Source organism: Myiozetetes cayanensis, unplaced genomic scaffold (genome assembly GCF_022539395.1).
Source record: "Myiozetetes cayanensis isolate MyiCay16 unplaced genomic scaffold, myiCay2020 scf322, whole genome shotgun sequence".
NCBI lineage: Eukaryota > Metazoa > Chordata > Aves > Passeriformes > Tyrannidae > Myiozetetes > Myiozetetes cayanensis.
The window spans coordinates 23,878-51,174 of record NW_026087547.1 but is presented as its reverse complement, the minus strand read 5'-3'; the positions used below and the strand labels follow the sequence as shown (position 1 = coordinate 51,174).

The following is a 27,297-nucleotide window of genomic DNA, read 5'->3' as shown; positions in this document are numbered from 1 at the left end:
AGGTCATTTATTGGGATTGGGAGGATTTGGGGGAGGGGTCGGGGGGGTTCCCACTCCCTTTTCTCCTTCCCCTCCCCCCCTTTTTTCCTTTTCCTTTTCCTCTTCCTTTTCCTTTTTTTCCTCTTCCTTTTTTTCCTTTTCTTTTTCCTTTTTTTCCTCTTCCTTTTTCTCCTTTTCCTTTTCTTTTTTTTCCTTTTCTTTTTCCTTTTTCTCTTCCTTTTTTTCCTCTTCCTTTTTTTCCTTTTCCTTTTCCTCCCCCAGCTCCTTCCTCCTCTTCACCTCCCTCCGGAGCCGCTCCAGGAGCAGCCGCGCCGTCGGCTCCAGGCTGTGCTGGAGGGGGGGAAAATTGGGAATTTTGGGGGGGTTTTGGGAAAATTTGGGGGATTTGGGGGAATTTTGGGAAAATTTGGGGGGATTTGGGGGATTTTGAGGGAATTTGGGGAAGTTTGGGGGATTTTAGGGGATTTGGGAGGGATTTGGGGGGATTTTGGGAGAAATTTTGGGGGATTTTGGGGAATTTTCAGGCATTTGGGGGAATTTTGGCGATTTGAGGGGATTTGGGGGGAATTTTGGGGGAAATTTGGGGGGGATTTAGGGGAAATTTCTGGGATTTTTGGGAGAATTTGGGGCAGTTTTTGGGGTGGTTTTGGGACCGTTTTGGGGCCATTTTTGAGGCCCTTTCAGAGCCATTTTTGGGCCAATTTGGGTGGGTTTTGGGGCTGTTTTGGGGCCCATTCTGGGGCAGTTTCAGAGCCATTTTTGGGCCATTTTGAGGCCATTTTTGGGGCTGTTTTGAGGTCATTTTGGGGGTCGTTTCAGAGCCATTTTGGGGCTGTTCTGAGGCCTTTTTTAGGGCCATTTTGGGGCCATTCTGGGGACCATTTTGGGCTCATTTTTGGGGTGGTTTGAGACGGTTTTTGGGGTGGTTTTTGAGGCAGTTTTGGGGCCGTTTTTGGGCCATTTTTGGGGCCATTTCAGAACCAGTTTTGGGCCGTTTTTGGGGCTGTTTTGGGGCCATTTTAAGGCCATTTTTGGAGCAGTTTTTTTGGCCATTTTTGGGGTGTTTTTGGGGTGTTTTTGGGGTGTTTTTGACCCCCCTGACCTGCAGGATGTGCAGCCCCCTGAGGCAGACGACGGCGAGCTCGCTCAGCCCAGCCCATCCCCCGGCAGCTCCAGGGGCCGTTTTGGGGCCATTTTAAGGCCATTTTTGAGGGGATTTTTTGGCCATTTTTGGGGTGATTTTGGGGTGTTTTTGGGGTGTTTTTGGGGTCTCCTGACCTGCAGGATGTGCAGCCCCCTGAGGCAGACGATGGCGAGCTCGCTCAGCCCAGCCCATCCCCCGGCAGCTCCAGGGGTCGTTTTGGGGCCGTTTTGGGGCCATTTTAAGGCCATTTTTGAGGGGATTTTTTGGGTGATTTTGGGGTGTTTTTGGGGTGTTTTTGGGGTGTTTTTGAGCCCCCTGACCTGCAGGATGTGCAGCCCCCTGAGGCAGACGACGGCGAGCTCGCTCAGCCCGTCCCATCCCCCGCCAGCTCCAGGGGCCGTTTTGGGGCCATTTTTGGGGCGATTTTTGGGGTGATTTTTGGGTGATTTTTGGGGTAATTTTGGGGTGATTTTGGGGTGTTTTTGACCCCCCTGACCTGCAGGATGTGCAGCCCCCTGAGGCAGACGACGGCGAGCTCGCTCAGCCCGTCCCATCCCCCGCCAGCTCCAGGGGCCGTTTTGGGGCCATTTTTGGGCCATTTTGGGGCCATTTTAAGGCCATTTTTGAGGGGATTTTTGGGGTAATTTTGGGGTGTTTTAGGGCCATTTTTGGGGTGATTTTGGGGTGTTTTTGCCCCCCCTGACCTGCAGGATGTGCAGCCCCCTGAGGCAGACGACGGCGAGCTCGCTCAGCCCGTCCCCGGTGAGGTCGAGGGGCCGCAGGGCCAGGAGGGGGGAGGGGAAGCGGCGGGACCAGAGGGGGAGGAACTCCCGCCCCTCCCCCCCCGAGTATTTGTAGCACAGCAGCTCCTGCAGGGGGGGAAAAATAAAAATAATATTAATAATAATAGTTAATAACAATTATTGGGGATTTCGGGGGGGATTCGGGGGGATTTGTGGGAATTTGGGGGAATTTGATGGAATTCCAGTGAAATTTGAGGGAATTCGAGAAGAATTTGGGGAAAAGCCTGGGAAATTTTGGGGGGGAATTTTGGGGGAATTTGGGGGGAAAAACGGGAATTTTGGGGGAATTCAGGTGAAATTTTACGGAGAAAATTCGAACTTGGGGGGGGGAAAATCGATAAAAATGGGGAAAATCCAAAAAAAAATTTGGGAGATTCTAAAAGAAATGAGAAAAACGGAGAGAAAATTGGGGGAAATTTAAGGAAAACAGGGGAAAAAAAACGCAGGAAAACTGGGGAAATTTGAAAATGATGAGGACAGGATTCCTGGGATAAGCAAGGCAGCATTCCCAGGCTGAGGAGGCCCAGAATTCCCAGGATTTGGAGGCCCAGAATTCCCAGGAAAAGCAGGGCAGGATTCCCAGGATTAGAGGCCCAGAATTCCCAGGCTGAGGAGGCCCAGAATTCCCAGGAAATCCCCACCTGTCCGTGGGTTCCCAGCAGCATTCCCGGGATTAGGGGAGCAGCATTCCCGGGATTTGGAGGCCCAGAATTCCCAGGAAAAGCAGGGTAGGATTCCCAGGATTAGAGACCCAAAATTCCCAGGATTAGGAGGCCCAGAATTCCCGGGAAGTGCCCACCTGTCCGTGGGTTCCCAGCAGCATTCCCGGGATTAGGGGAGCAGCATTCCCGGGATTTGGAGGCCCAGAATTCCCAGGAAAAGCAGGGCAGGATTCCCAGGATTAGAGGCCCAGAATTCCCAGGATTTGGAGGCCCAGAATTCCCAGGAAGTGCCCACCTGTCCGTAGGTTCCCAGCAGCATTCCCAGGATAAACAAAGCAGCATTCCCAGGATTAGGAGGCCCAGAATTCCCAGGAAAAGCAGACCCAGCATTCCCGGGTTTAGGAGACCCAGAATTCCCAGGAAATCCCCACCTGTCCGTGGGTTCCCAGCAGCATTCCCAGGATTATGAGACCCAGAATTCCCAGGAAAAGCAGACCCAGAATTCCCAGGATAAGCAGGGCAGGATTCCCAGGAAAAGCAGGATCAGAATTCCAGGAAAATGCCCACCTGTCCGTAGGTTCCCAGCAGGATTCCCAGGATTTGGAGGGCAGCATTCCCAGGATTAGGGCAGGATCAGAGACCCAGAATTCCCAGAATTAGAGGCCCAGAATTCCCAGGAAATCCCCACCTGTCCGTAGGTTCCCAGCAGGATTCCCGGGATTATGAGACCCAGAATTCCCAGGAAAAGCAAGCCCAGAATTCCCAGGAATCCCCACCTGTCCGTAGGTTCCCAGCAGGATCTCGGGATAAGCAGGGCAGGATTCCCAGGATTAGGGCAGGATCAGAATTCCCAGGAATTCCCACCTGTCCGTGGGTTCCCAGCAGCATTCCCAGGATAAACAAGGCAGGATTCCCAGGAAAAGCAGGATCAGAGGCCCAGAATTCCCAGGAAAATGCCCACCTGTCCGTAGGTTCCCAGCAGGATCTCGGGGGTCCCGTCCAGGTCGACGTCGGCCACGCGGGCGCAAACGACGCTGTCGGAGCCGCAGCTGCCGGGCAGGGAAAACGGGGAATCCAGGCCTTGGATCAGGATATTCCTGGAAAATTCCAGGGGAATTCCATGGGAATGGGGGTCAGGGGGATTGGAGAAAAAAACTGGGAATTTTGGGGGTGAAATCCTGGGATTTTGGGGCAAAAAAAAGGGAATTCTGGGGGCAAAATTCCATGGGAATGGGGGTCAGGGGAATCCAGGCCTTGGATCAGGATATTCCTGGGAAAATTCCATGGGAATGGGGGTCAGGGAGGGACACCGGGGAATCCAGGCCTTGGACAAGGATATTCCTGGGAATTCCATGGGAATGGGGTCAGGGAGGGAAACCGGGGAATCCAGGCCCTGGATCAGGATATTCCTGGGAAATTCCAGGGGAATTGGGGTCAGGGAGGGAAACCGGGGAATCCAGGCCCTGGATCAGGATATTCCTGGAAAATTCCATGGGAATGGGGGTCAGGGGAATCCAGGCCCTGGACAAGGATATTCCTGGAAAAATCCATGGGAATGGGAGTCAGGGAATGCCCAGGAAGGAAACCGGGGAATCCAGGCCTTGGACAAGGATATTCCTGGGAAATTCCAGGGGAATGGGGGTCAGGGGGATTGGAGAAAAAACCTGGGAATTTTGGGGGTGAAATCCCGGGATTTTGGGGAAAAAAATGGGAATTTTGGGGGCAAAATTCCATGGGAATTGGGGGTCAGGGAATGCCCAGGAAGGAAACCGGGGAATCCAGGCCCTGGATCAGGATATTCCTGGAAAATTCCATGGGAATGGGGGTCAGGGAATGCCCAGGAGGGAAACCGGAGAATCCAGGCCTTGGATCAGGATATTCCTGGAAAATCCATGGGAATTCCATGGGAATGGGGGTCAGGGAATGCCCAGGAGGGAAACCGGGGAATCCAGGCCCTGGATCAGGATATTCCTGGAAAAATTCCATGGGAATGGGGGTCAGGGGAATCCAGGCCCTGGATCAGGATATTCCTGGAAAATCCATGGGAATTCCATGGGAATGGGGGTCAGGGGAATCCAGGTCTTGGACAAGGATATTCCTGGAATATTCCATGGGAATTCCATGGGAATGGGGGTCAGGGGGATTGGAGAAAAAAACTGGGAATTTTGGGGGTGAAATCCCGGGATTTGGGGGAAAAAAATGGGAATTTTGGGGACAAAATCCCAAGGATTTAGGTGGAAAAAATGGGAATTTTTGGGGACAAACCCCTGGGATTGGAGGGAAAAAAATGGGAATTTTAGGGGTAAAATTCCATGGGAATGGGGGTCAGGGGAATCCAGGCCTTGGATCAGGATATTCCTGGAAAATCCATGGGAATTCCATGGGAATGGGGGTCAGGGGGATTGGAGAAAAAGCCTGGGAATTTTGGGGGTGAAATCCCAGGATTTGGGGGGGAAAAAACCGGGAATTTTGGGGACAAACCCCTGGAATTGGAGGGAAAAAAAATGGGAATTTTAGGGGTAAAATCCCAGGATTTTGAGGGGGAAAAAAATGGGAATTTTTGGGGACAAACCCCTGAGATTGGGGGGAAAAAAACCTGGGAATTTTGAGGAACAAAATCCAAGGATTTAGGGGGAAAAAATGGGAATTCTGGGGACAAACCCCTGGGATTGGGGGAAAAAAACCTGGGAATTTTGAGGAACAAAATCCAAGGATTTAGGGGGAAAAAAATGGGAATTCTGGGGCAAATTCCATGGGAATGGGGGTCAGGGGAATCCAGGCCTTGGACAAGGATATTCCTGGAAAATTCCAGGGGAATTCCATGGGAATGGGGGTCAGGGGGATTGGAGAAAAAAACTGGGAATTTTGGGGGCGAAATCCCGGGATTTGGGGGAAAAAAACCTGGAAATTAGGAGGGTAAAAATCCCAGGATTGGGGAAAATAAAATGGGAATTTTTGGGGACAAACCCCTGGGATTGGGGGGGAAAAATGGGAATTTTGAGGAACAAAATCCTAGGATTTTAGGGGAAAAAAATGGGAATTTTAGGGGTAAAATCCCAGGATTTTGGGGAAAAAAATGGGAATTTTGGGGGAAAAAAGGGAATTTTAGGGGCAAAATCCCAGGATTTTAGGGGGGGAAAAAAATGGGAATTTTGGGGGGAAAAAATTGGGAATTTTAGGGGCAAAATCCCAGGATTGGAGAGGAAAAAAATGGGAATTTTAGGGGCAAAATCCCATGATTTTAGGAGGAAAAAATGGGAATTTTAGAAGTAAAATCCCGGGATTTTGGGGGAAAAAAAATTGGGAATTTTAGGGGTAAAATCCCGGGATTTTAGGAAATGGAATTTAAAAATGGAATTTAGGGCAAATCCCAGGATTTTGGGGAAAAATGGGAATTTTGGGGGAAAATGGAATTTAGGGGCAAAATCCCAGGATTTTAGGGGGAAAATGGAAATTTGGGGGAAAATGGGAATTTTAGGGGCAAAATCCCAGGATTTTAGGAGGAAAAAATGGGAATTTTAGGGGTAAAATCCCGGGATTTTGGGGGGGAAAAAAATGGGAATTTTGGGGACAAACCCCTGAAATTGGAGGGAAAAAAATAGGAATTTTAGGGACAAAAATTCCAGGATTTTAGGGGGAAAAAAAAGGGAATTTTGGGGGGAAAAAATTGGGAATTTTAGGGGGAAAAAATGGGAATTTTAGGGGCAAAATCCCAGGATTTTAGGGGGGAAAAATGGGAATTCTGGGGGCAAAATCCTAGGATTTTGGGGGAAAGAAAACCGGGAATTTTGGGGACAAACCCCCAGGATTGGAGGGAAAAAAAAGGGAATTTTAGGGGCAAAATCCCAGGATTTTAGGGGAAAAAATGGGAATTTTGGGGAGAAAAAAATGGGAATTTTAGGGGCAAAATCCCAGGATTGGAGAGGAAAAAAATGGGAATTTTGGGGGGGAAAAAAAAGGGAATTTTAGGGGCTAAATCCCAGGATTTTGGGGGGAAAAATGGGAATTCTGGGGACAAACCCCTGGGATTGGGAGGAAAAAACCGGGAATTTTGAGGACAAACCCCTGGGATTGGGGGGGGAAAAACCTGGGAATTTTGGGGGCAAAATCCCAAGATTTTGGGCAAAAAAAATGGGAATTTTGAGGGTAAAATCCCAGGATTGGAGAGGAAAAAAATGGGAATTTTGGGGAGAAAAAACTGGGAATTTTAGGGGCAAAATCCCAGGATTGGAGAGGAAAAAAATGGGAATTTTGGGGGGAAAAAAATGGGAATTTTAGGGGCAAAATCCCAGGATTGGAGGGAAAAAAATGGGAATTTTGGGGGGAAAAAAATGGGAATTTTAGGGGCAAAATCCCAGGATTTTGGGGGAAAAATGGGAATTTTGGGGGGAAAAAAATGGGAATTTTAGGGGCAAAATCCCAGGATTGAGAGAAAAAATGGGAATTTTGGGGGAAAAAAATGGGAATTTTAGGGGCAAAATCCCAGGATTGAGAGGAAAAAATGGGAATTTTGGGGGGAAAAAAATGGGAATTTTAGGGGCAAAATCCCAGGATTTTAGGGGGAAAAAGGGAATTTTGGGGGTAAAATCCCGGGATTTTGGGGGGGAAAAAAATGGGAATTCTGGGGGCAAAATGCCAGGATTTTGGGGGGAAAAAAAGGGAATTTTGGGGGGAAAAAATTGGGAATTTTAGGGGGAAAAAAATGGGAATTTTAGGGGTAAAATCCCAGGATTTTGGGGGAAAAAAATGGGAATTTTAGGGGTAAAATGCCAGGATTTTGGGGGGAAGCAAAGGACTCCCCACCTGTAGACGACGGCGGCCTCGAGGGCGCTGCTCACCAGGAGGCTCCAGGAACCCTCGGGACCACCTGGAATTAAAAACCCAAAAATTCCCTGGGAATTCTGAGCTTTTCCTTGGAATCCTGAGGGCTTTTCCCGTGCAGAATTCCAAGGTTTTTTGGGAATTTTGGGGGGTTTTTTTCCTTACTTTCAGGCTCCGGGGGCAGCGGGAAGAGCAGCACGGACGAGATGGGCCCGTCCTGCTGGAGGCTCCAGCTCTGCAGGATGGCTGGGAATTCCAGGGAATTCCGGGAATTCCGGGGGTTCCAGGAGGGAAAAAAAGGGGGAAAAGGATCAGGGATCTCCCTCTTCTTTCCTCACCCCGGGGTCAAACTAGGGCAAACTGGGATAAACTGGGGCTGGGGAGGGGGAATTTAAGGGGGGTTTTTCCAGGGAAAATGTGGAATTCAGGCTGGGATGAAACTGGGATAAAAGCTGGGATTAAACTGGGATAAACTGGGATCCAACTGGGATAAAAACTGGGATCCAACTGGGATCAAACTGGGGCTGGGGAGGGGATGCCAGGGGGGAATTTAAGGGGGGTTTTCCAGGGAAAAATGTGGAATTAAACTGGGATCCAAACTGGGATTAAACTGGGATCCAAATGGGATCCAACTGGGATCCAAGTGGGATAAAAACTGGGACTAAACTGGGATAAACTGGGGCTGGGGAGGGGGGAATTTAAGGGGGGTTTTTCCAGGGAAAATGTGGAATTCAGGCTGGGATTAAACTGGGATTAAAATGGGATCAAACTGGGATTAAACTGGGATCCAACTGGGATTAAATTGGGGTCAAACTGGGATAAAAACTGGGATCAAACTGGGGCTGAGGAGGGGATTCCAGGGGGGAATTTAAGGGGGGTTTTTCCAGGGAAAATGTGGAATTCAGGCTGGATCAACATTAAACTGGGATCCAACTGGATTCAAATTAGGGTCAAACTGGGGGATAAAAGCTGTGGGATCAAACAGGCTGAGGAGGGAAGTTCAGGGGGTAAGCTGACTTTCAGGAAAATGTGGAATTCAGGCTGGGATCTTTAGGATCCCAGCTGGGATCCAACTGGGATAAACTGGGATAAAAACTGGGATTAAACTGGGATCCAAATGGGAGCAAACTGGGATCAAAACTGGGATAAAACCTGGGACTAAACTGGGATTAACTGGGGCTGGGGAGGGGATTCCAGGGGGGAATTTAAGGGGGGTTTTCCAGGGAAAATGTGGAATTCAGGCTGGGATGTACTGGGATTAAAATGGGAGCAAACTGGAATTAAACTGGGATCAAACTGGGATCCAGCTGGGATCAAACTGGGATCCAAATGGGATAAACTGGGATCAAACTGGGAGCAAACTGGGATAAACTGGGGCTGGGGAGGGGATGCCAGGGGGGAATTTAAGGGGGGTTTTCCAGGGAAAATGTGGAATTCAGGCTGGGATCAAACTGGGATCTAACTGGGGTCCAACTGGGATCCGACTGGGATCAAACTGGGGCTGGGGAGGGGATGCCAGGGGGGAATTTAAGGGGGGTTTTTCAGGGAAAATGTGGAATTAAACTGGGATCAACTGGGATCAAACTGGGATAAAAACTGGGATCCAACTGGGATCAAACTGGGGCTGGGGAGGGGATGCCAGGGGAATTTAAGGGGGTTTTTCAGGGAAAATGTGGAATTAAACTGGGATCAACTGGGATCAAACTGGGATAAAAACTGGGATCCGACTGGGATCAAACTGGGGCTGGGGAGGGGATGCCAGGGGGGAATTTAAGGGGGGTTTTTCAGGGAAAATGTGGAATTCAGGTTGGGATCAAACTGGGATTAAAATGGGATCAAACTGGGATAAACTGGGAACAAACTGGGAGCAAACTGGGACTAAACTGGGATCACACTGGGATCCAACTGGGATCAAACTGGGATAAACTGGGGCTGGGGAGGGGATTCCAGGTGGGAATTTAAGGGGGGTTTTCCAGGGAAAAATGTGGAATCACTTCCAGCTCCATCCCAGTGGAATAAACTGGGCCGAACTGGGCTGAACTGGGCTGAACTGGGATCCAGGGGCACTGGGGAGGGTCAGGGGGGTAATTCCAGTTGGGAATTCCCTCTGGAATGTCGGGGAAGGCACCTCTGGAGTCCTCCTGGACGCGGGCGACGCGCACGAAGCCGCTGTGGCAGCCGAGGGCAGAGAGGCGGTGACGGGAACCGGGCAGGGGCTGCACATCCAGCCATAAAACACTGGGAAAAATAACAGGGAAAAATGGGAATTCTGGGAATTCTGGGAGTCTGGGAATGGTGGGAAAAATGGGAAGGAAAAGGGGGGTTTTTTAGGGGGGTTTTTGGGGGGTTTGGGGGAGCCTGGGAGGGTCAGAGAGGCAGTGATGGGAACCGGGCAGGGGTTGGACATCCAGCCATAAAACACTGGGAAAAAATGGGAAAAATATGGGAATTCTGGGAATTCTGGGAATTCTGAGAAGGATGGGAAGGGTGGGAATGCTGGGAGGGAAAAGGGTTTTTTTTTAAGGGGTTTTTAGGGGTTTTTGGGGGTTTGTGGGTGACGGAACCGGGCAGGGGTTGAGACATCCAGCCATAAAACACTGGGAAAAATAACAGGGAAAAAATGGGAATTCTGGGAATTCTGGGAAGGATGGGAAGGGTGGGAATGCTGGGAGGGAAAAGAGGGGGTTTAAGGGGTTTTTAGGGGTTTTTGGGGGGTTTGTGGGTGACCGGAACCGGAGGGGTTGGACATCCAGCCACAAAACACTGGGAAAATAGGAAAATATGGGAATTCTGGGAATTCTGGGAGTCTGAGAAGGATGGGAAGGGTGGGAGGGAAAAGGGGGGTTTTTTAGGGGGTTTTTGGGGGGGTTTTTTTGGGAGGTTTTTTGGGGGAGCCTGGGAGGGTCAGAGAGGCGGTGACGGGAACCGGGGAGGGGTTGGACATCCAGCCATAAAACACTGGGAAAAATGGGAAAAATGGGAATTCTGGGAATTCTGGGAGTCTGGGAATGGTGGGAGGGAAAAGAGGGAGTTTTAAGGGGTTTTTTTGGGGGGGTTTGAGGATTCTGGGAGGGTCAGAGAAGCAATGATGGGAGCCAGGGAGGGGTTGGACATCCAGCCATAAAACACTGGGAAAAATGGGGAAAAATGGGAAAAAATGGGAATTCAGGGAATTTGAGAAGGATAGGAAGGGTGGGAAAATGGGAAGGAAAAGGAGGTTTTTTAGGGTTTTTTAGGGGTTTTGGGGGTTTGTGGGTGACGGGAACCAGAGAGGTTGGACATCCAGCCATATAAACACTGGGAAAAATAACAGGAAAAATGGGAATTCTGGGAATTCTGGGAGTCTGGGAATGTTGGGAAGGGTGGGAGGGGTGGGAGGGAAAAGAGGGGGTTTTTAGGGGTTTTTTAGGGGTTTGGGGGGTTTGTAGGTGACGAGAACCAGGGAGGGGTTGGACATCCAGCCACAAAACACTGGGAAAATAACAGGGAAAAATGGGAAAAAAAGGGAAAAATGTGAAAAAATGGGAATTCTGGGAATGCTGGGAGTCTGGGAATGGTGGGGAAGAGTGGGAAGGAAAAGGGGGTTTTTAGGGGTTTTGGGGGTTTGGGAGTCCTGGGAGGTTTGGGAGGGGCTGGAAGTCCAACCATAAAACACTGGGAAAACAGGGAAAAGATGGAAAATGGGAATTCTGGGAATTCTGGGAGTCTGGGAATGGTGGGAAGGGTGGGAGGGAAAAGGGGAGTTTTTAGGGGTTTTTTGGGGGTTTGGGGAGCCTGGGAGGGTCAGGAGAGGCGTGACGGGAACCGGGGAGGGGTTGGACATCCAGCCACAAAACACTGGGAAAAAATGGGAAAAATGGGGAAAAATGGGAATTCTGGGAATTCTGGGAAGGATGGGAAGGGTGGGAAAAATGGGAAGGGTGGGAGGAAAAGGGGAGTTTTAGGGTTTTTTAGGGGGTTTTTGGGGGGGTTTGTGGGTGACGGGAACCGGGCAGGGGTTGGACATCCAGCCACAAAACACTGGGAAAATGGGAAAAAAATGGGAAAAATGGGAAAAATGGGAATTCTGGGAAGAATGGGAATGTTGGGAGGAGAGAGGGTTTTAGGGGTTTTTGGGGGTTTGGGAGGGGTTGGGAGGTCAAGGAGTTCTTTTGGGGGGTTGGAAGGACTTGGATGTCCAGCCACAGAACACTGGGAAAAATGGGAAAAATGGGAAAAAAATGGGAAAAAATGGGAATTCTGGGAATGCTGGGAGTCTGGGAATGGTGGGAAGGGTGGGAGGGAAAAGGGGGGTTTGGGGAGCTTTTTTGGGGGCTTTGGGGTTTCTGGAGCCTTTTGGGGGTTTGGGAGGGATTGGACATCCAGCCATAAAACACTGGGAAAAATGGGAAAATGGGGAAAATGGAATCTGGGAATTCTGTGAATTTGGGAGTGGGAGGGAAAAGAAGGGGTTTGGGGGAGCTTTTGGGGGTTTGGGGGTTTCTGGAGCCTTTTTGGGGGGGCTTGTGAGGGGTTGGGAGGGTCAAGGAGTTCTTTTTTGGGGGGGGTTGGAAGGGCTTGGACATCCAGCCATAAAACACTGGGAAAAATGCGAAAAATGGGAAAAAAATGGGAATTCTGGGAATTCTGAGAAGGATGGGAATGGTGGGAGGGAAAAGGGTTTTTTTAAGGGGTTTTTGGGGGTTTGGGGATTCTGGGAGGGTCAGAGAGGCAAACGATGGGAGCCAGGGAGGGTTGGACATCCAGCCATAAAACACTGGGAAAAACAGGGAAAAAATGGGAAAAAAATGGGAAAAAATGTGAAAAAATGGGAATTCTGGGAATTCTGGGAGTCTGGAAAGGGTGGGAAGGGTGGGAGGGAAAAGAAGGAGTTTTTTAGGGGTTTGGGGTCCTGGAGCCTTTTTGGGGGGTTGGGGAGCCCTGGGAGGTTTGGGAGGGGTTGGAAGTCCAAGCACAAAACACTGGGAAAACAGGGAAAATGGGAAAAATGGGAATTCTGGGAATTCCAGGAATTCTGAGGGTGAGAGGGAAAAGGGGGGTTTTGGGAGGGGGTCAGGAGTCTTTGGGGGTTTGGGATGGGTTGGGAGGTCAAGGAGTTCTTTTTGGGGGATTTGGGAGGGGTTGAAGTCCAAGAACAAAAAGCTGGGAAAAACGAGAAAAAATGGGAAAAAAATGGGAATTCTGGGAATTTTGGAATTCTGGGAAGGTTGGGAATGTTGGGAAGGGTGGGAGGGAAAAGGGGGACCCCAAAAAAGGGGGGACTCACTTGCTGGGGACGTGCTGGAGCTCCGGGAAGAGCAACTGGATCGGCTGCTCCTCTAACTGGTGAGACGAGGAATTCTGGGAATGGGGGAAATTGGGAAAATTGGGGAGAAAATTGGGAAAATGAGAGAAAAATTGGGGAAAATGAGGGGGAAAATTGGGGGAAAATTGGGGGAAATTGAGAAAATGAAGGGAAAAAATGGGGGGAAAATTGGGAATGAGGGGGAAATGAAGGGAAAAATGAGAAAAATGAGGGAAAAATTGGGGGAAAAATTGGGAAATTTTGGGGGAAATTGGGAAAATGAGGGGGAATGGGTGGAAAAATTGGGAAATTTGGGGGAAATTGGGGGGAAATTGGGAAAATGAGGGGGAAATTGGGGAAAATGAGGGGAAAATGAGGGGAAATTGGGAAAAATGAGGGGGAAATTGGGGAAAATGAGGGGGAAAATTGGGAAATGGGTCGGGGGGTGAGTTCTGAGGATATTTTGGGGTATTTTTGGAGGATTTTTGGATAATTTGGGGTGATTGTGGGATATTTTGGGATATTTTTGGAGGATTTTGGGGCTTTTTGGGGTGATTTTGGGATATTTTGGGGTATTTTTGGAGGCTTTTGGGGTGATTTTGGGATATTTTGGGGTATTTTTGGGGTATTTTAGGGTGATTTTCAGATATATTGGGATATTTTTGGAGAATTTTGGGGTATTTGGGGGTGATTTTGGGATATATTGGGGTATTTTTGGATGAATTTTGAGCACATCTGGATGATTTTTGGAAATTCTGGGGTGCTTTTGGGTATTTTGGGATCATTTCTGAAGAATCTTTAAATAATTTGAAGCGATTTCTGGGATATTCTGAGGTGATTCTGGGTGACACTTTTAACATGATGCTTTGGGTCCTTTAGGTGGATTCTGGGGGATTAGCTTCTGGAGTATTCTTGAGGGCATTCTTAAACATCTTTGGAGTGATTTTGGGATATTTTTGGGGTACTTTTGATGGTTTTTGGGGATCTTTGGGGTGATTTTGGGATATTTTGGGGTATTTTTGGACGATTTTTGTGATATTTCAGGGTGTTTATGTGATATTTTGGGGTATTTTTGGAGGGCTTTTAAATATTTTGGGGTGATTTGGGGATATTTTGGGGTATTTTTTGAGGTTTTTGGGGTATTTTGGGGTGATTTGGGGATATTTTGGGGTATTTTTTGATGATTTTTGGATATTTTGGGGTGTTTTAAGGTGATTTTGGGATATTTTAGGGTTATTTAGGATGTTTTTGGGGTGTTTTTGTGCTCTCACCTCCCTGTAAAGGTGGCTGGCAGGGTCATTCCCACTGAGCAGGAACAGGGGGGGATTTTTGGATGATTTTTGGATATTTTGGGGTGTTTTAAGGTGATTTTGGGGTTATTTAGGGTGTTTTTGGGATATTTTGGGGTGTTTTTGTGCTCTCACCTCCCTGTAAAGGTGGCTGGCAGGGTCATTCCCACTGAGCAGGAACAGGGGGGGATTTAGGGCTGGGTTGGGGGATTTTGGGATGGTTTTTGGATATTTTGGGGTGTTTTTGGAGAATTTTTGGATATTTTAGAGTGTTTTTGGAGAATTTTTAAATATTTTGGGGTGATTTTGGGATATTTTGGGGTATTTTTTGAGGCTTTTGGAGTATTTTGGGGTGATTTTGGGATATTTTCGGGTGTTTTTTGATGGTTTTTTGATATTTTGGGGGGTTTTTGGGATATTTTGGGGTGATTTAGGGTGTTTTTGTGCTCTCACCTCCCTGTAAAGGTGGCTGGCAGGTTCATTCCCACTGAGCAGGAACAGGGGGGGATTTTTGGATGATTTTGGGGTATTTTTTGATGGTTTTTTGATATTTTGGGGTGTTTTAGGGATATTTTGGGACATTTTGGGGTGATTTAGGGTGTTTTTAAGCTCTCACCTCCCTGTAGAGATGGATGGCAGGGTCATTCCCACTGAGCAGGAACAGGGGGGGATTTAGGGCTGGGTTGGGGGATTTTTGGATGATTTTGGGGTATTTTGGGGTATTTTTTGATGATTTTTTAATATTTTGGGATACTTTAGGATGTTTTCGGGGTGATTTAGGGTATTTTTAGGCTCTCACCTCCCTATAAAGATGGATGGCAGGGTCATTCCCACTGAGCAGGAACAGGGGGGGATTTAGGGCTGGGTTGGGGGGATTTGGGGGTATTTTTGGATGATTTTGGGGTATTTTTTGATGATATTTTTATTTTTGGGGGTTATTTAGGGTTATTTTTGGGATATTTTGGGGTGTTTTTGTGCTCTCCCCTCCCTGTAAAGGTGGCTGGCAGGGTCATTCCCACTGAGCAGGAACAGGGGGGGATTTAGGGCTGGGTTGGGGGATTTTTGGATGATTTTGGGGGATTTTTGGATGATTTTTGGATTTTTTGGGGTGTTTTTGGGTATTTTGGGGTGTTTTAAGGTGATTTTGGGGTGTTTTTGGAGGATTTTGGGATATTCTGGGGTATTTTTTGAGGCTTTTGGGGTATTTTGGGGTGATTTTGGGGTATTTTTTGATGATTTTTTTATATTTTGGGGTGTTTTAAGGTGATTTTGGGATATTTTAGGATGTTTTTGGGGTGTTTTTAAGCTCTCACCTCCCTATAAAGATGGATGGCAGGGTCATTCCCACTGAGCAGGAACAGGGGGGGATTTAGGGCTGGGTTGGGGGGATTGGGGGGTATTTTTTGATGATATTTTTATATTTTGGGGTTATTTAAGGTGTTTTTGGGATATTTTGGGGTGTTTTTAGGCTCTCACCTCCCTGTAAAGATGGATGGCAGGGTCATTCCCACTGAGCAGGAACAGGGGGGGATTCAGGGCTGGGTTGGGGTATTTTTGGATGATTTTGGGGTATTTTTTGATGATTTTTGGATATTTTGGGGTATTTTTGGGATATTTTGGGGTATTTTTGGAGGCTTTTGGGGTATTTTGGGGTGGTTTTAGGATATTTTAGGGTATTTTTGGATGATTTTGGTGGTATTTTTGGATGATTTCTGGATATTTTGGGGTGTTTTAAGGTGATTTTGGGGTATTTTTGGATGATTTTTGGGATATTTTGGGGTATTTTTGGAGAATTTTTAAATATTTCAGGGTGATTTTGGGATATTTTGGGGTATTTTTTGAGGCTTTTGGGGTATTTTGGGGTGATTTTAGGATATTTTGGGGTATTTTGGGATGATTTTTGGATATTTTGGGGGGGTTTAAGGTGATTTTGGGGTGATTTAGGGTGTTTTTGGGATATTTTGGGGTGTTTTTGTGCTCTCACCTCCCTGTAAAGGTGGATAGCAGGGTCATTCCCACTGAGCAGGAACAGGGGGGGATTTAGGGTTGGTTTGGGGGGATTTTGGGGTATTTTTGGATGATTTTTGGATATTTTTTGATGATATTTTTATTTTTTGGGGTTATTTAAGGTGATTTTGGGGTGATTTAGGGTGTTTTTGGGCTCTCACCTCCCTATAAAGGTGGATAGCAGGGTCATTCCCACTGAGCAGGAACAGGGGGGGATTTAGGGCTGGGTTGGGGGATTTTTTGGATGATTTGGGGGTATTTTTGGATGATTTTTGGATATTTTGGGGTTTTAAGGTGATTTTGGGGTGTTTTTGGGTGATTTTTTGATATTTTAGAGTGTTTTTGGACAATTTTTAAATATTTTGGGGTGATTTTTGGGATATTTTGGGGTATTTTTTGGGGCTTTTGGGGTATTTTGGGGTGATTTTGGGATATTTTGGGGTATTTTTGGATGATTTTTGGATATTTTGGGGTATTTTTTGATGATTTTTTGATATTTTGGGGTTATTTAGGATGTTTTTGGGATATTTTGGGGTGTTTTTGTGCTCTCACCTCCCTATAAAGATGAATGGCAGGGTCATTCCCACTGAGCAGAAACAGGGGGGGATTTAGGGCTGGGTTGGGGGGATTGGGGGGTATTTTTTGATGATTTTTGGATATTTTTTGATGATTTTTGGATATTTTGGAGGGTTTTAGGGATATTTTGGGGTGATTTAGGGTGTTTTTAGGCTCTCACCTCCCTATAAAGATGGATAGCAGGGTCATTCCCACTGAGCAGGAACAGGGGGGGATTTAGGGCTGGGTTGGGGGATTTTGGGGTATTTTTTGATGATTTTTTGATATTTTAGGGTTATTTTTGGATATTTTGGGGTGATTTAGGGCTCTCACCTCCCTGTAAAGATGGATGGCAGGGTCATTCCCACTGAGCAGGAACAAGGGGGGATTTAGGGCTGGGTTGGGGGGATTGGGGGGTATTTTTTGATGATTTTTGGATATTTTTTGATGATTTTTGGATATTTTGGAGGGTTTTAGGGATATTTTGGGGTGATTTAGGGTGTTTTTGTGCTCTCACCTCCCTGTAAAGATGGATAGCAGGGTCATTCCCACTGAGCAGGAACACGGTCTCCTGGTGCTCCCCCACCTGGACCCTGGAGGGGGGGGAATTTTGGGGGGAATTTTTTGGGTTTTAGGATTTTTTTGGAGGTTCAGGATTTTTTTGGGGGTCCCCTCGAGGCTCAGGGGGGTCCCCAGGGTTTTTTGGGGGGTCTGGGGGGCACCTACTGGGCGTGGCAGAGGTGGAAGGGGGTGAAGCGAAGCTCCAGGTTCAGGCAGCTCTCTGGGGGAGGGGACAAAAGGGGGTCAGGGACCCATTTTTGGGAGTCAGGGATCTTTTGGGGGGTTTGGGGGTCAGGGACTATTTTTGGGGGTCAGGACAATTTTGGGGGGTTTGGGGGTCAGGGACCCTTTTTGGGGTGTTTGAGGGGTTTGGGGGCTGGGGGTGGTTCAGGCAGCTCTCTGGGGGAGGGGAGAAAGGGGGTCAGGACCATTTTGGGGGCTGGGAACCTTTTGGGGTTAGGACCCTTTTAGGGGTCAGGGACCTTTTGGGGGTTCTGGGAGGGTCAGAGCCCATTTTTAGGGGGTCTGAGACCTTTTTGGGGGTTGGGGAGATTTGAGGGTTCTGGGGGGTCAGGGACCCTTTGGGGGTTCTGGGGGTCAGGGACAATTTTTGGGGGCTGGGAGCCTTTTTGGGGGGTTGGGGGCCTGGGAGGGTCAGGGTCCAATTTTGGGGGTCAGGGACCATTTTTGGGGGTCAGGGAACCTTTTTGGGGAGTCAGGAACCTTTTTGGGGTCAGGGACCCTTTTGGGGGGTTTGGGGGGTTTAGGAGGGGTTTGGGGGCCTGGGGGTTTGTTCAGGCAGCTCTCTGGGGAGGGAGAAAGGGGGTCAGGGACCATTTTTGGGGTTTGGGGGTCAGGGACCCTTTTGGGGATTGGGACCCTTTTGGGGGTTTTGGGGGACCTGGGAGGGTCAGGGACCATTTTTGGGGGCTGGAACCATTTTTAGGGGGTCAGGAGCCTTTTAAGGGGACTGGGGAGATTTGGGGTTCTGGGGTCAGGGACCCTTTTGGGGGTCAGGGACCCTTTTGGGGGTTGGGACCCTTTTGGGGGGCTGGGGAGATTTGGGGGTTCTGGGGAGGTCAGGGACCCTGTTTGGGGGTCAGGGACCATTTTGGGGGTTTGGGGGTCAGGGAGCCTTTTGGGGGCCTGGGACCCTTTTGGGGGATCAGGGACCATTTTTGGGGGCTTGGGGGTCAGGGACCCTTTTGGGGGTTGGGACCCTTTTTGGGGGTTGGGGAGGTTTGGGGTTCTGGGGTCAGGGACCCTTTTGGGGGTCAGGGACCCTTTTGGGGGTCAGGAACCTTTTGGGGGTCAGGGACCCTTTTGGGGTCAGGGACCCTTTTTCGGGGTCAGAGGACAATTTTGGGGGTCAGGGACCATTTTTGGGGGCTTGGATGGGTTTTGGGGTTCTGGGGGTCAGGGACCCTTTTTGGGGGCTGGGACAATTTTTGGGGGGGTCAGGGACAATTTTGGGGGGGCTGGGACAATTTTGGGGGGTCAGGGACAATTTTGGGGGGGGTCAGGGACCCTTTTTAGGAGTTTGGGTGGGTTTGGGGGTTCTGGGGGGGTCAGGGACCTTTTTGGGGGAGGTTGGGGAGGTGTTTTTGGGTGCTTTCATCCCCATATTTGTTGGTTTTTTCCCCATATTTGTTAGTTTTCTCCCCCTTTTTGGTGGTTTTCTCCCCATTTTGGCTAGTTTTCTCCCCATTTTTGTTGGCTTTCCCCCCGTTTTTTGGTTGATTTTCTCCCCATTTTTTGGCTGTTTTTCCCCATTTCTGGTTGTTTTTCCCCATTTTTGTTGGTTTCCCCCCATTTTTGGGGCTGTTTTTCCCCATTTCTGGTATTTTCAGCCCCATTTTTTTTGTTTTTCTCCCCATTTTTGTTGGTTTTCTCCCCATTTTTGTTGGTTCTTTCCCCTTTTTTGCTGTTTCTCCCCATTTCTGGTATTTTCAGCCCCATTTTTGTTGGTTTTCTCCCCATTTTTGTTGGTTTTCTCCCCATTTTTGTTGGTTTTCTCCCCATTTCTGGTATTTTCAGCCCCGTTTTTCTTGGTTTTCTCCCCATTTTTTGGCTGTTTTTCCCCCTTTCTGGTATTTTCAGCCCCATTTTTGTTGGTTTTTTCCCCATATTTGTTGGTTTTCTCCCCATTTTTGTTGATTTTATCCCCACTTTTGGGCTGTTTTTCCCCATTTCTGTTGGTTTTCTCCCCATTTCTGTTGTTTTTCTCCCCGTTTCTGTTGTTTTTCCCCCCTTTCTGTCGGTTTTCCCCCATTTTGGGGTGATTTTGCCCCGTTTTGGGGCTCTCACGTGCGACGCAGTCGAGGTCGAATTCGCAGCCGGGTTCGTAATCGCAGTAAATGTTCAGGAACGGGCTCGGCTTCTCCCCGGAGTCCTGGGGGGATTGGGGACACCCTGAGACCCCCAAATTCACCCCCAATCATCCCTGGGACCCCCAAATTAACCCTGGGACCCCCCAAATTAACCTGGGACCCCCAAATTCACCCCCATGAACCCCTGGGATCCCCCCAATTAACCCTGGGACACCCCTGGGACCCCCCAATCATCCCTGGGACCCCCTGAGACCCCCAAATTAACCCTGGGACCCCCTGAGACCCCCCAATTAACCCTGGGACCCCCAAATTCCCCCCCATGAACCCCTGGGTTTGTCCCCCGAGTCCTGGGGGTGGGGACCCCCCCCCAATTAACCCTGGGACCCCTTAATTAACTCTGGGACCCCTTAATTAACCCTGGGACCCCCCAATTAACCCTGGGACCCCCAAATTCCCCCCACCATGAGTCCCTGGGTTTGTCCCCCAAGTCCTGGGGGGGGGATTGGGGACACCCTGAGACCCCCCCAGAGCCCCTGGGACCCCCTGAGACCCCCAAACCCCTGGGACCCCCAGAGCCCCTGGGACCCCAAATTCACCCCCACTAACCCTGGGACCCCTAATCATCCCTAGGACCCCTGAGAACCCTGGGACCCCAAAATCCCCCAAGAGCCCCTGGGTTTGTCCCCTGAGTCCTGGGGTGGGGACCCCCAAATTAACCCTGGGACCCCTAATTAACCACTGGGACCCCCAATCATCCCTAGGACCCCCAATCATCCCTGGGACCCCCAAACCCCCCAAGAGCCCCTGGGTTTGTCCCCCGAGTCCTTGGGGGATTGGAGACACCCTGGGACCCCCTGAGACCCCCAATTAACCCTGGGACCCCTGAGACCCCCTGAGACCCCCTGGGACCCCCAGAGCCCCTGGGACCCCCAAAAACCCCAAACCCTCCCAAAACCACCCCCAGCTCCCCCCTGGGCTCGGCTTGTCCCTGGGTCCTGGGGTGGGGACCCCAAATTAACCCTGGGACCCCCAATTAATCCTGGGACCCCCAAATTCACCCCCAATCATCCCTGAGAGCCCCCAGAGCCCCTGGGACCCCCAAATTAACCCTGGGACCCCCTGAGAGCCCCCAATCATCCCTGGGACTCCTTCATTAACCCTGGGACCCCCAACTAACCCTGGGACCCCCAAAAAACCCAACACCCCCAAAAACCACTCCCAGCTCCCCCAAAAAACCCAAATTCCCCAAACCACCCCAAACCCTCCCAAAAACCTCAAATTCTCCCCAAAAATCCCCAAATTCCTCCCAAAATCCCCAAATTCCCCAAAACCACCCCAAAACCCCAAAACCCCAAACCCTCCCAAAAACCCAAATTCCCCAAAACCCAAAACTCTCCAAAAGTCTCAGATTCACCCCAAAAACCCCAAACTCTCCAAAGATCGTCTAAACTGCTCCCTAAAAACCCCAAAACCCCAAACCATCCTGAAAACCCCTAGGTTCACCCCAAAACTCCCAAAATCTCCTCAGACCCCGAGATTCCTCAAAGACCCCAGGGCTCCAGACCATCCTGAAAGACTCCAAGTTCTCCAAAGACCCAGATCCCTCGAGTTCCTAATAAGATCCCTAGGTTCACTTCTAAAGACTCCCAGACTCTCCAAAGATCGCTCAAGACTCCCTAAAGACCCCAGATTCCCTAAAGGCCCCAAGACCCCCAGACCCCCAAAAGAAAACCCCAAAAAACCCCCAAACCCTCCAAAATCACCCAAAACTCCCCCAAAAACCCCAAAACCCCCAAAAACCCCAAAACCCCAAAACCCCCAAAACCCCAAATTCCCCCAAATTCCCCCCAAATCCCCCACCTTGATGAAGGTGATGCCCACCACGAGCCCCCTCTGGGGGGGGGATTTGGAGAACGAGTCGATGGACACGATCTCGGCGTCCACTGCCGTGATTAACAACTAATTAATCACTAATTATCCCCTAATTAAACCCAATTTACCCCCAATTAACCCCTAATTCATAATTAATTATAGGGGGGAATCGCAGGTCTCAGACCCCCCAAACTTCCCCCCCCCCGACCTCTCAGTCCCCCGAGCCCTCTCATTAAAAATCTGTTAATTAATCATTAATTAACCACCAATTAGTTACTAATTAATAACTAATTAATAACTAATTCCAAAGGGTGAACTGCACCTCCCAGAGACCCCCCCAAACCTCCCCCCTCCAGACCCCTCATCAAGAGATGAATTAACCATTAATTTACCGTTAATTACCCACTTATTCCCCACTAATTAATGAATTATTAGCTCATTAATTACCGGGTATGTGGGTGAACTGCACCTCCCAGAGACCCCCCCAAACCTTCCCCCCTCAGACCCCTCATGAATCCCCCATTAATTCCCGATCAATCCCCCATTCATTACCGGTAAATCCCCCATTAATTGTTAGTTAATTCCCGCATTAATTAGTGAATTATTAACCCATTAATGACGTACCGGGTATGTGGGTGAACTGCACCTCCCCCTCAGACCCCTCAACAAACTCACGAATCCCCCATTAATTCCCGATCAATCCTCCATTCATTAACAGTTAATTCCCCATTAATTAACGCATTAATTAGTGAATTATTAGCCCATTAATTACCGGGTATGTGGGTGAACTGCACCTCCCAGAGACCCCCCAACCTTCCCCCCTCAGATCCCTCATGAATCCCCCATTCATTACCGATCAATCCCCCATTCATTACCGATCAATCCCCCATTCATTAACAATCAATTCCCCATTAATTACCGCACTAATTAATTAATAACTCGTTAATTACTGGGTGTGTGGGTGAACTGCACCTCCCCCCCCCCCGACCCCTCAACCGCCCCATTAATTCCCCATCAATTCCCCATTCATTAACGATCAATCCCCATTAATTAATAATTAATTAACCCATTAATTAACAATTAATAACCCGTCATTAATTACCGGGTATGTATGTGAACTGCAGCTCCTCCCCAGACCCCTCATGAATTCCCCACTCATTACCGATCAATTCCCCATTAATTCCCGATCAATCCCCCATTCATTAACAGTTAGTTCCCGATCAATTCCCCATTAATTAACCCATTAATTAGTGAACTATTAATGAATTACCGGGTATGTGGGTGAACTGCACCTCCCAGAGACCCCCCAAACCTTCCCCCCTCAGACCCCTCATGAATCCCCCATCAATCCCCCATTAATTGTTAGTTAATTCCCCATTAATTAACCCATTAATTAGTGCATTATTAATTAATTACCGGGTATGTAGGTGAACTGCAGCTCCTCCCCAGACCCCTCATGAATTCCCCATTCATTAACGATCAATCCCCCATTAATTGACAGTTAATCCCCCATTAATTCCCGATCAATCCCCATTAATTAATAATTAATTAACCCATTAATTAACAATTAATAACCCGTTATTAATTACCGGGTATGTAAGTGAACTGCACCTCCCCCCTCAGACCCCTCATGAATTCCCCATCAATTCCCCATGAATCCCCCATTCATTAACGATCAATCCCCCATTCATTACCGATCAATCCCCCATTCATTAACAGTTAATCCCCCATTAATTAACAATTAATTAACAATTAATAACCCGTTAATTACCAGGTATGTGGGTGAACTGCACCTCCCCCCAGACCCCTCATGAATTCCCCATTTATTACTGATCAATCCCCCATTCATGACCGATCAATCTCCCATTCACTAACGATTAATACCCCATTCATTAACAGTTAATCCCCATTAATTAACAATTAATTAACAATTAATAACCCGTTAATTACCGGGTATGTGGGTGAACTGCACCTCCCCCCAGACCCCTCATGAATTCCCCATTCATTACCGATCAATCCCCCATTCATGACCGATCAATCTCCCATTCACTAACGATTAATACCCCATTCATTAACAGTTAATTCCCCATTAATTAACAATTAATTAACAATTATTAGCCCGTTATTAATTACCGGGTATGTATGTGAACTGCACCTCCTCCCTAGACCCCTCATGAATTCCCCATTTATTACTGATCAATCCCCCATTAATTCCCGATCAATCCCCCATTAATTCCCCATCAATTCCCCATCAATTCCCCATGAATCCCCCATTAATTGTTAGTTAATTCCCGCATTAATTAACAATTAATTAACAATTAATTAACCCGTTAATTACCGGGCATGTGAGTGAACTGCAGCTCTCAGAGACCCCCAAACCTTTCCCCCTCAGACCCCTCATGAATCCCCCATCAATTCCCCATCAATCCCCCATTAATTCCCCATCAATCCCCCATTAATTACCAGTTAATTCCCAGATTAATTAGTGAATTATTAGCCCATTAATGACTTACCAGATATGTAAGTGAACTGCACCCCTCCCTCAGACCCCTCAACAAACTCACGAATCCCCCATTCATTACCGATCAATCCCCTATTCATTACCGATCAATCCCCCATTAATTCCCGATCAATCCCCATTAATTAATAATTAATTCCCCATTAATTAACAATTAATAACCCGTTAATGACGCACCGGGTATGTAAGTGAACTGCACCCTCCCCCTCAGACCCCTCAACCCCCCCATCAACAAACCCACGAATCCCCCATTAATTCCCGATCAATCCCCCATTAATTGTTAGTTAATACCCTATTAATTAACCCATTAATTAGTGAATTATTAGCCCATTAATGACGCACCGGGTATGTAGGTGAACTGCAGCTCCCTGGCGTGCGGGCTGAGGGTGGGCGCTGCCACGGGGAGGTACCTGAAGAGCAGAACCTTCCCCTTGAGCGGCGCCGCCAGCAGCGCCCCCCACGCGGCGGCCCCAAAACCGCCCGAATTGAACCCAAAAACGCCCGAACTGAGCCCAAAACCCGCGGCGGGCTCGGCCCCCAAACCCGCCCCGACCCGGCCCTGCAGCGCGGCCAGGCCGTACACGCTGCTCTGAGAGCACAGCCGGGTGAAAGTGTCCTCCACCAGCGGGCACCGACCCCACCCGCGCATTTTGGGGGGAAAAAACCCAAATTTGGGGAAAAATGGAAAAAAAGGGGGGATGGGAGCAGGCGGTGAGCGGGGCAGCCCCGCTGAGGGGAGGGAGGGGGGCCTTGAGGGGGAGGCGAGTGGATGTGACGTCACGCAGGCGGCGCGTGGGTGTGACGTCACGGGCTCGAAGTTTGGGGGGAAAAACCCAAATTTGGGGGTTTGGGGGAGAAATGGAAAAAAAAATGGGGGATGGGAACAGGCGGTGAACGGGGCAGCCCCGCTGAGGGGAGGGGGGCCTTGAGGGGGAGGCGCGTGAATGTGACGTCACGCAGGCGACCGGTTCGAAGTTTGGGGGGAAAACACCCAAATTTGGGAGTTTTGGGATAAAATGAAAAAAAAATGGGAGATGGGAGCAGGCGGTGAGCGGGGCAGCCCCGCTGAGGGGAGGGAGAGGGGGCCTTGAGGGGGAGGCGAGTAAATGTGGCGTCACGCAGGCGGCGCGTGGATGTGACGTCACGGGCTGGAATTTTGGGGGGAAAAAACCAAATTTGGGAGTTTTTTGGGGATAAAATGAAAAAAAAATGGGAGATGGGAGCAGGTGGAGAAAGGGGCAGGCCGAGGAGGGGGGGAAGGGGAAAAGGGGGTCTTGAACGGGGTGTGACGTCACGGAGGCGACGGGCTCGAAGTTTGAGGGGAAAAACCCCAAATTTGGGGGTTTTGGGGGAAAAAGATGGAAAAAATGGGAGATGGGAGCAGGCGGAGAAAGGGGCAGCCCCGCTGAGGGGAGGGAGGGGACCTTGAGGGGGTGGCGCGTGAGGGTGACGTCACGCAGGCGACGGGTTCGAAGTTTGGGGGGAAACCCAAAAAATTTGGGGATTTTGGGGAAAAAAATGTAAAAAAAAGAGAAAGGGGAGGGGAGCGTTTAAGCCACGCCCACTTTGGGGGGGGCTTGTGGGGTGGGCGGGGCTTGAGGGAATGGGGGGCGGGGTTTGGAGGGGGAAAAACCCTCAAAAAAAACCCCAAAAATGGGGGAAAAACCTTCAAAAATATATAAAAAATGGGGGTGGGACCCTCAAAAACCCCCCCAAAATTTGGGAGGAAAACCGTCAAAAAAACCCTAAAAAATGGGGGGAAAACCCTCCCAAAAATGGGGGGAAAACCCTCAAAACTCACCCAAAATTGGGGGGTAAAACCCTGAAAAACCCCCCCAAAAATGGGGTTGGGACCCTCAAAACCCCCCCAAAAATTGGGGGGAAAACCCTCAAAAAACTCCCCAAAAATGGGGTTGGGACCCTCAAAAAAACCCTAAAAAATGGGGGAAAAATCCTCAAAAAAACCCTAAAAAATGGGAGGAAAACCCTCAAAAACTCCCCTAAAATTTGGGGGGAAAACTCTGAAAACCCCCAAAAATTCAACTCCCTCCCCAAAATCTCCCAAAAACCCCCAAAAAAAGACCAAAAGGTCTGATTAATTAATTAATTAATTAATTAAATATTTTAATCATTTCCAAAGAAAAAAAACCTCCATAAAATGAAGGAAAAAAAAGGGGGAGGAAAAGGCACTTCCAGAGCTTGGGGGATTTTTGGGGATGATTTTGGGGGGGTTTTGGAATTTTGGGGGTTTTTTGAGGCATTTGGGGTGATTTTGGGGTGGTTTTTGGGGTGTTTTTTGGGGGGTTTTGGTGGTTTTTTTGGGGTGGTTTTGGGGGTGTTTTTTGGGGGTTTTTTGAGGTATTTGGGGTGATTTTGGGGGGTCAGTGGCTCTCTGGGGTGGTCTTGGGGGCGCCTCTGGGAGGGGCCTTGAAAGGCCTCTCGGACGATCTCTGGGGCCTCTAGTATTCTCGAGCGCGCCTCGTGGAGCGATCTAGAAGGCCTTGCAAGGATCTTGTGGCCTTTGCGGTGCGCTCCCAGGGTGACCAGTGAAGACTGGTGGCCCTAAGTGGCCTCGTGTGGGCCTCTTGGAAGGCCTCGATGCATCCAGCAGCCTATCTAAAGTGGCTCCCGATGCTGCCCTCAAAGACTCTCAGGCCCAAAGGATCTTGCGAGCGCCTCTTTAAAGGACTCCTGGGGGCTATCTTGTGCAGCGCCTCGGGGCCTTTTTGATACCCAAAGACTCTTATGCCTTCGATGATCACGTAAAGGATCTTGGGTGGCATCTTCGCGCTCCTGGGCTGGCCTTCCTAAAGAGATCTGGGCCCTTTGGGGCGATCTTTGGGGCCTAGGCGCCTTTCTAGAGTGGCTCCTAAAAGGTCTCAGATGGCACCTAAAAGGCCTTCAAAATGACCTAAGTGGGCGTTCTGGGCCTTCTCAAGATCTTGGGAAGGCCTTTGGGCGTGATCTTGGCAGGCCTCTTTAAAGGACTTCTGTGGCCTCTCTTTAAAGGATCAGCCAGCCCTTGGGGTGTGCCTCGTGCCTCGCCCTTAAGATCTCGGGGGTTATTCTTGCACTGTGTGGCTCTAAAGGGCAAAAGGATCCCTGGGGCTCCAGTGGCCCTCAAAGTGGTCTGTAAAGTGCCTTCGTGGCCTTTGATGCTACTCCAAAGACTTGGGGGTATCTGGCGCCTTTCTAAAGTGATCTTGGGGCCTGTGTGGCCTGGAGCCCTTTCAGGGTTATTCTCCCTGGGCGCCTCTTCGGGCGATCCTCTAAATGGCCCTGTATGCCTTGTATGCCTGGCCTCTTTAAGACTGAAGCATTCTGCGGGCCTCTCGGGGACGCCTCAAAGGGTCTTTGCGGCCTTGGGGCGCTCTCTGGGGGCAAGGGACCGGTATGCCTCGTGACTCCTGGCCTTTAAAGGCTTTCAAAGTGACCTTGAGGCGCCTTGCAG

At 49.2% G+C, this 27,297-nt stretch overlaps 1 protein-coding gene across 3 annotated transcripts; it reads right to left on the bottom strand.

Annotated features, from left to right (window-relative positions):
* On the bottom strand, positions 1-25,862 carry LOC126646127 (KICSTOR complex protein kaptin-like). Of its 3 annotated transcripts, XM_050327224.1 has the most exons (13): positions 24,189-25,859; positions 21,317-21,399; positions 19,434-19,518; positions 17,292-17,346; positions 17,083-17,158; positions 12,697-12,770; positions 9,559-9,668; positions 7,596-7,676; positions 7,413-7,476; positions 3,572-3,706; positions 3,298-3,324; positions 1,849-2,013; positions 194-330 (listed from the first exon to the last, which is right to left on the bottom strand). In XM_050327224.1, exons 1-12 carry the CDS (start codon positions 24,493-24,495, stop codon positions 1,893-1,895), a joined length of 1,218 nt encoding a protein of 405 aa, XP_050183181.1. In that variant the 5' UTR covers positions 24,496-25,859; the 3' UTR covers positions 194-330; positions 1,849-1,892. The 3 variants fall into 3 exon arrangements, with proteins under 3 accessions (XP_050183179.1, XP_050183181.1, XP_050183180.1); XM_050327222.1 differs by lacking the exon at positions 3,298-3,324 and having other exon boundaries at positions 1-330; positions 3,571-3,706; positions 24,189-25,861; XM_050327223.1 differs by lacking the exons at positions 194-330; positions 1,849-2,013; positions 3,298-3,324; positions 3,572-3,706 and adding an exon at positions 4,590-4,967 and having other exon boundaries at positions 24,189-25,862.
* Positions 25,863-27,297: the final 1,435 nt, after the last annotated feature.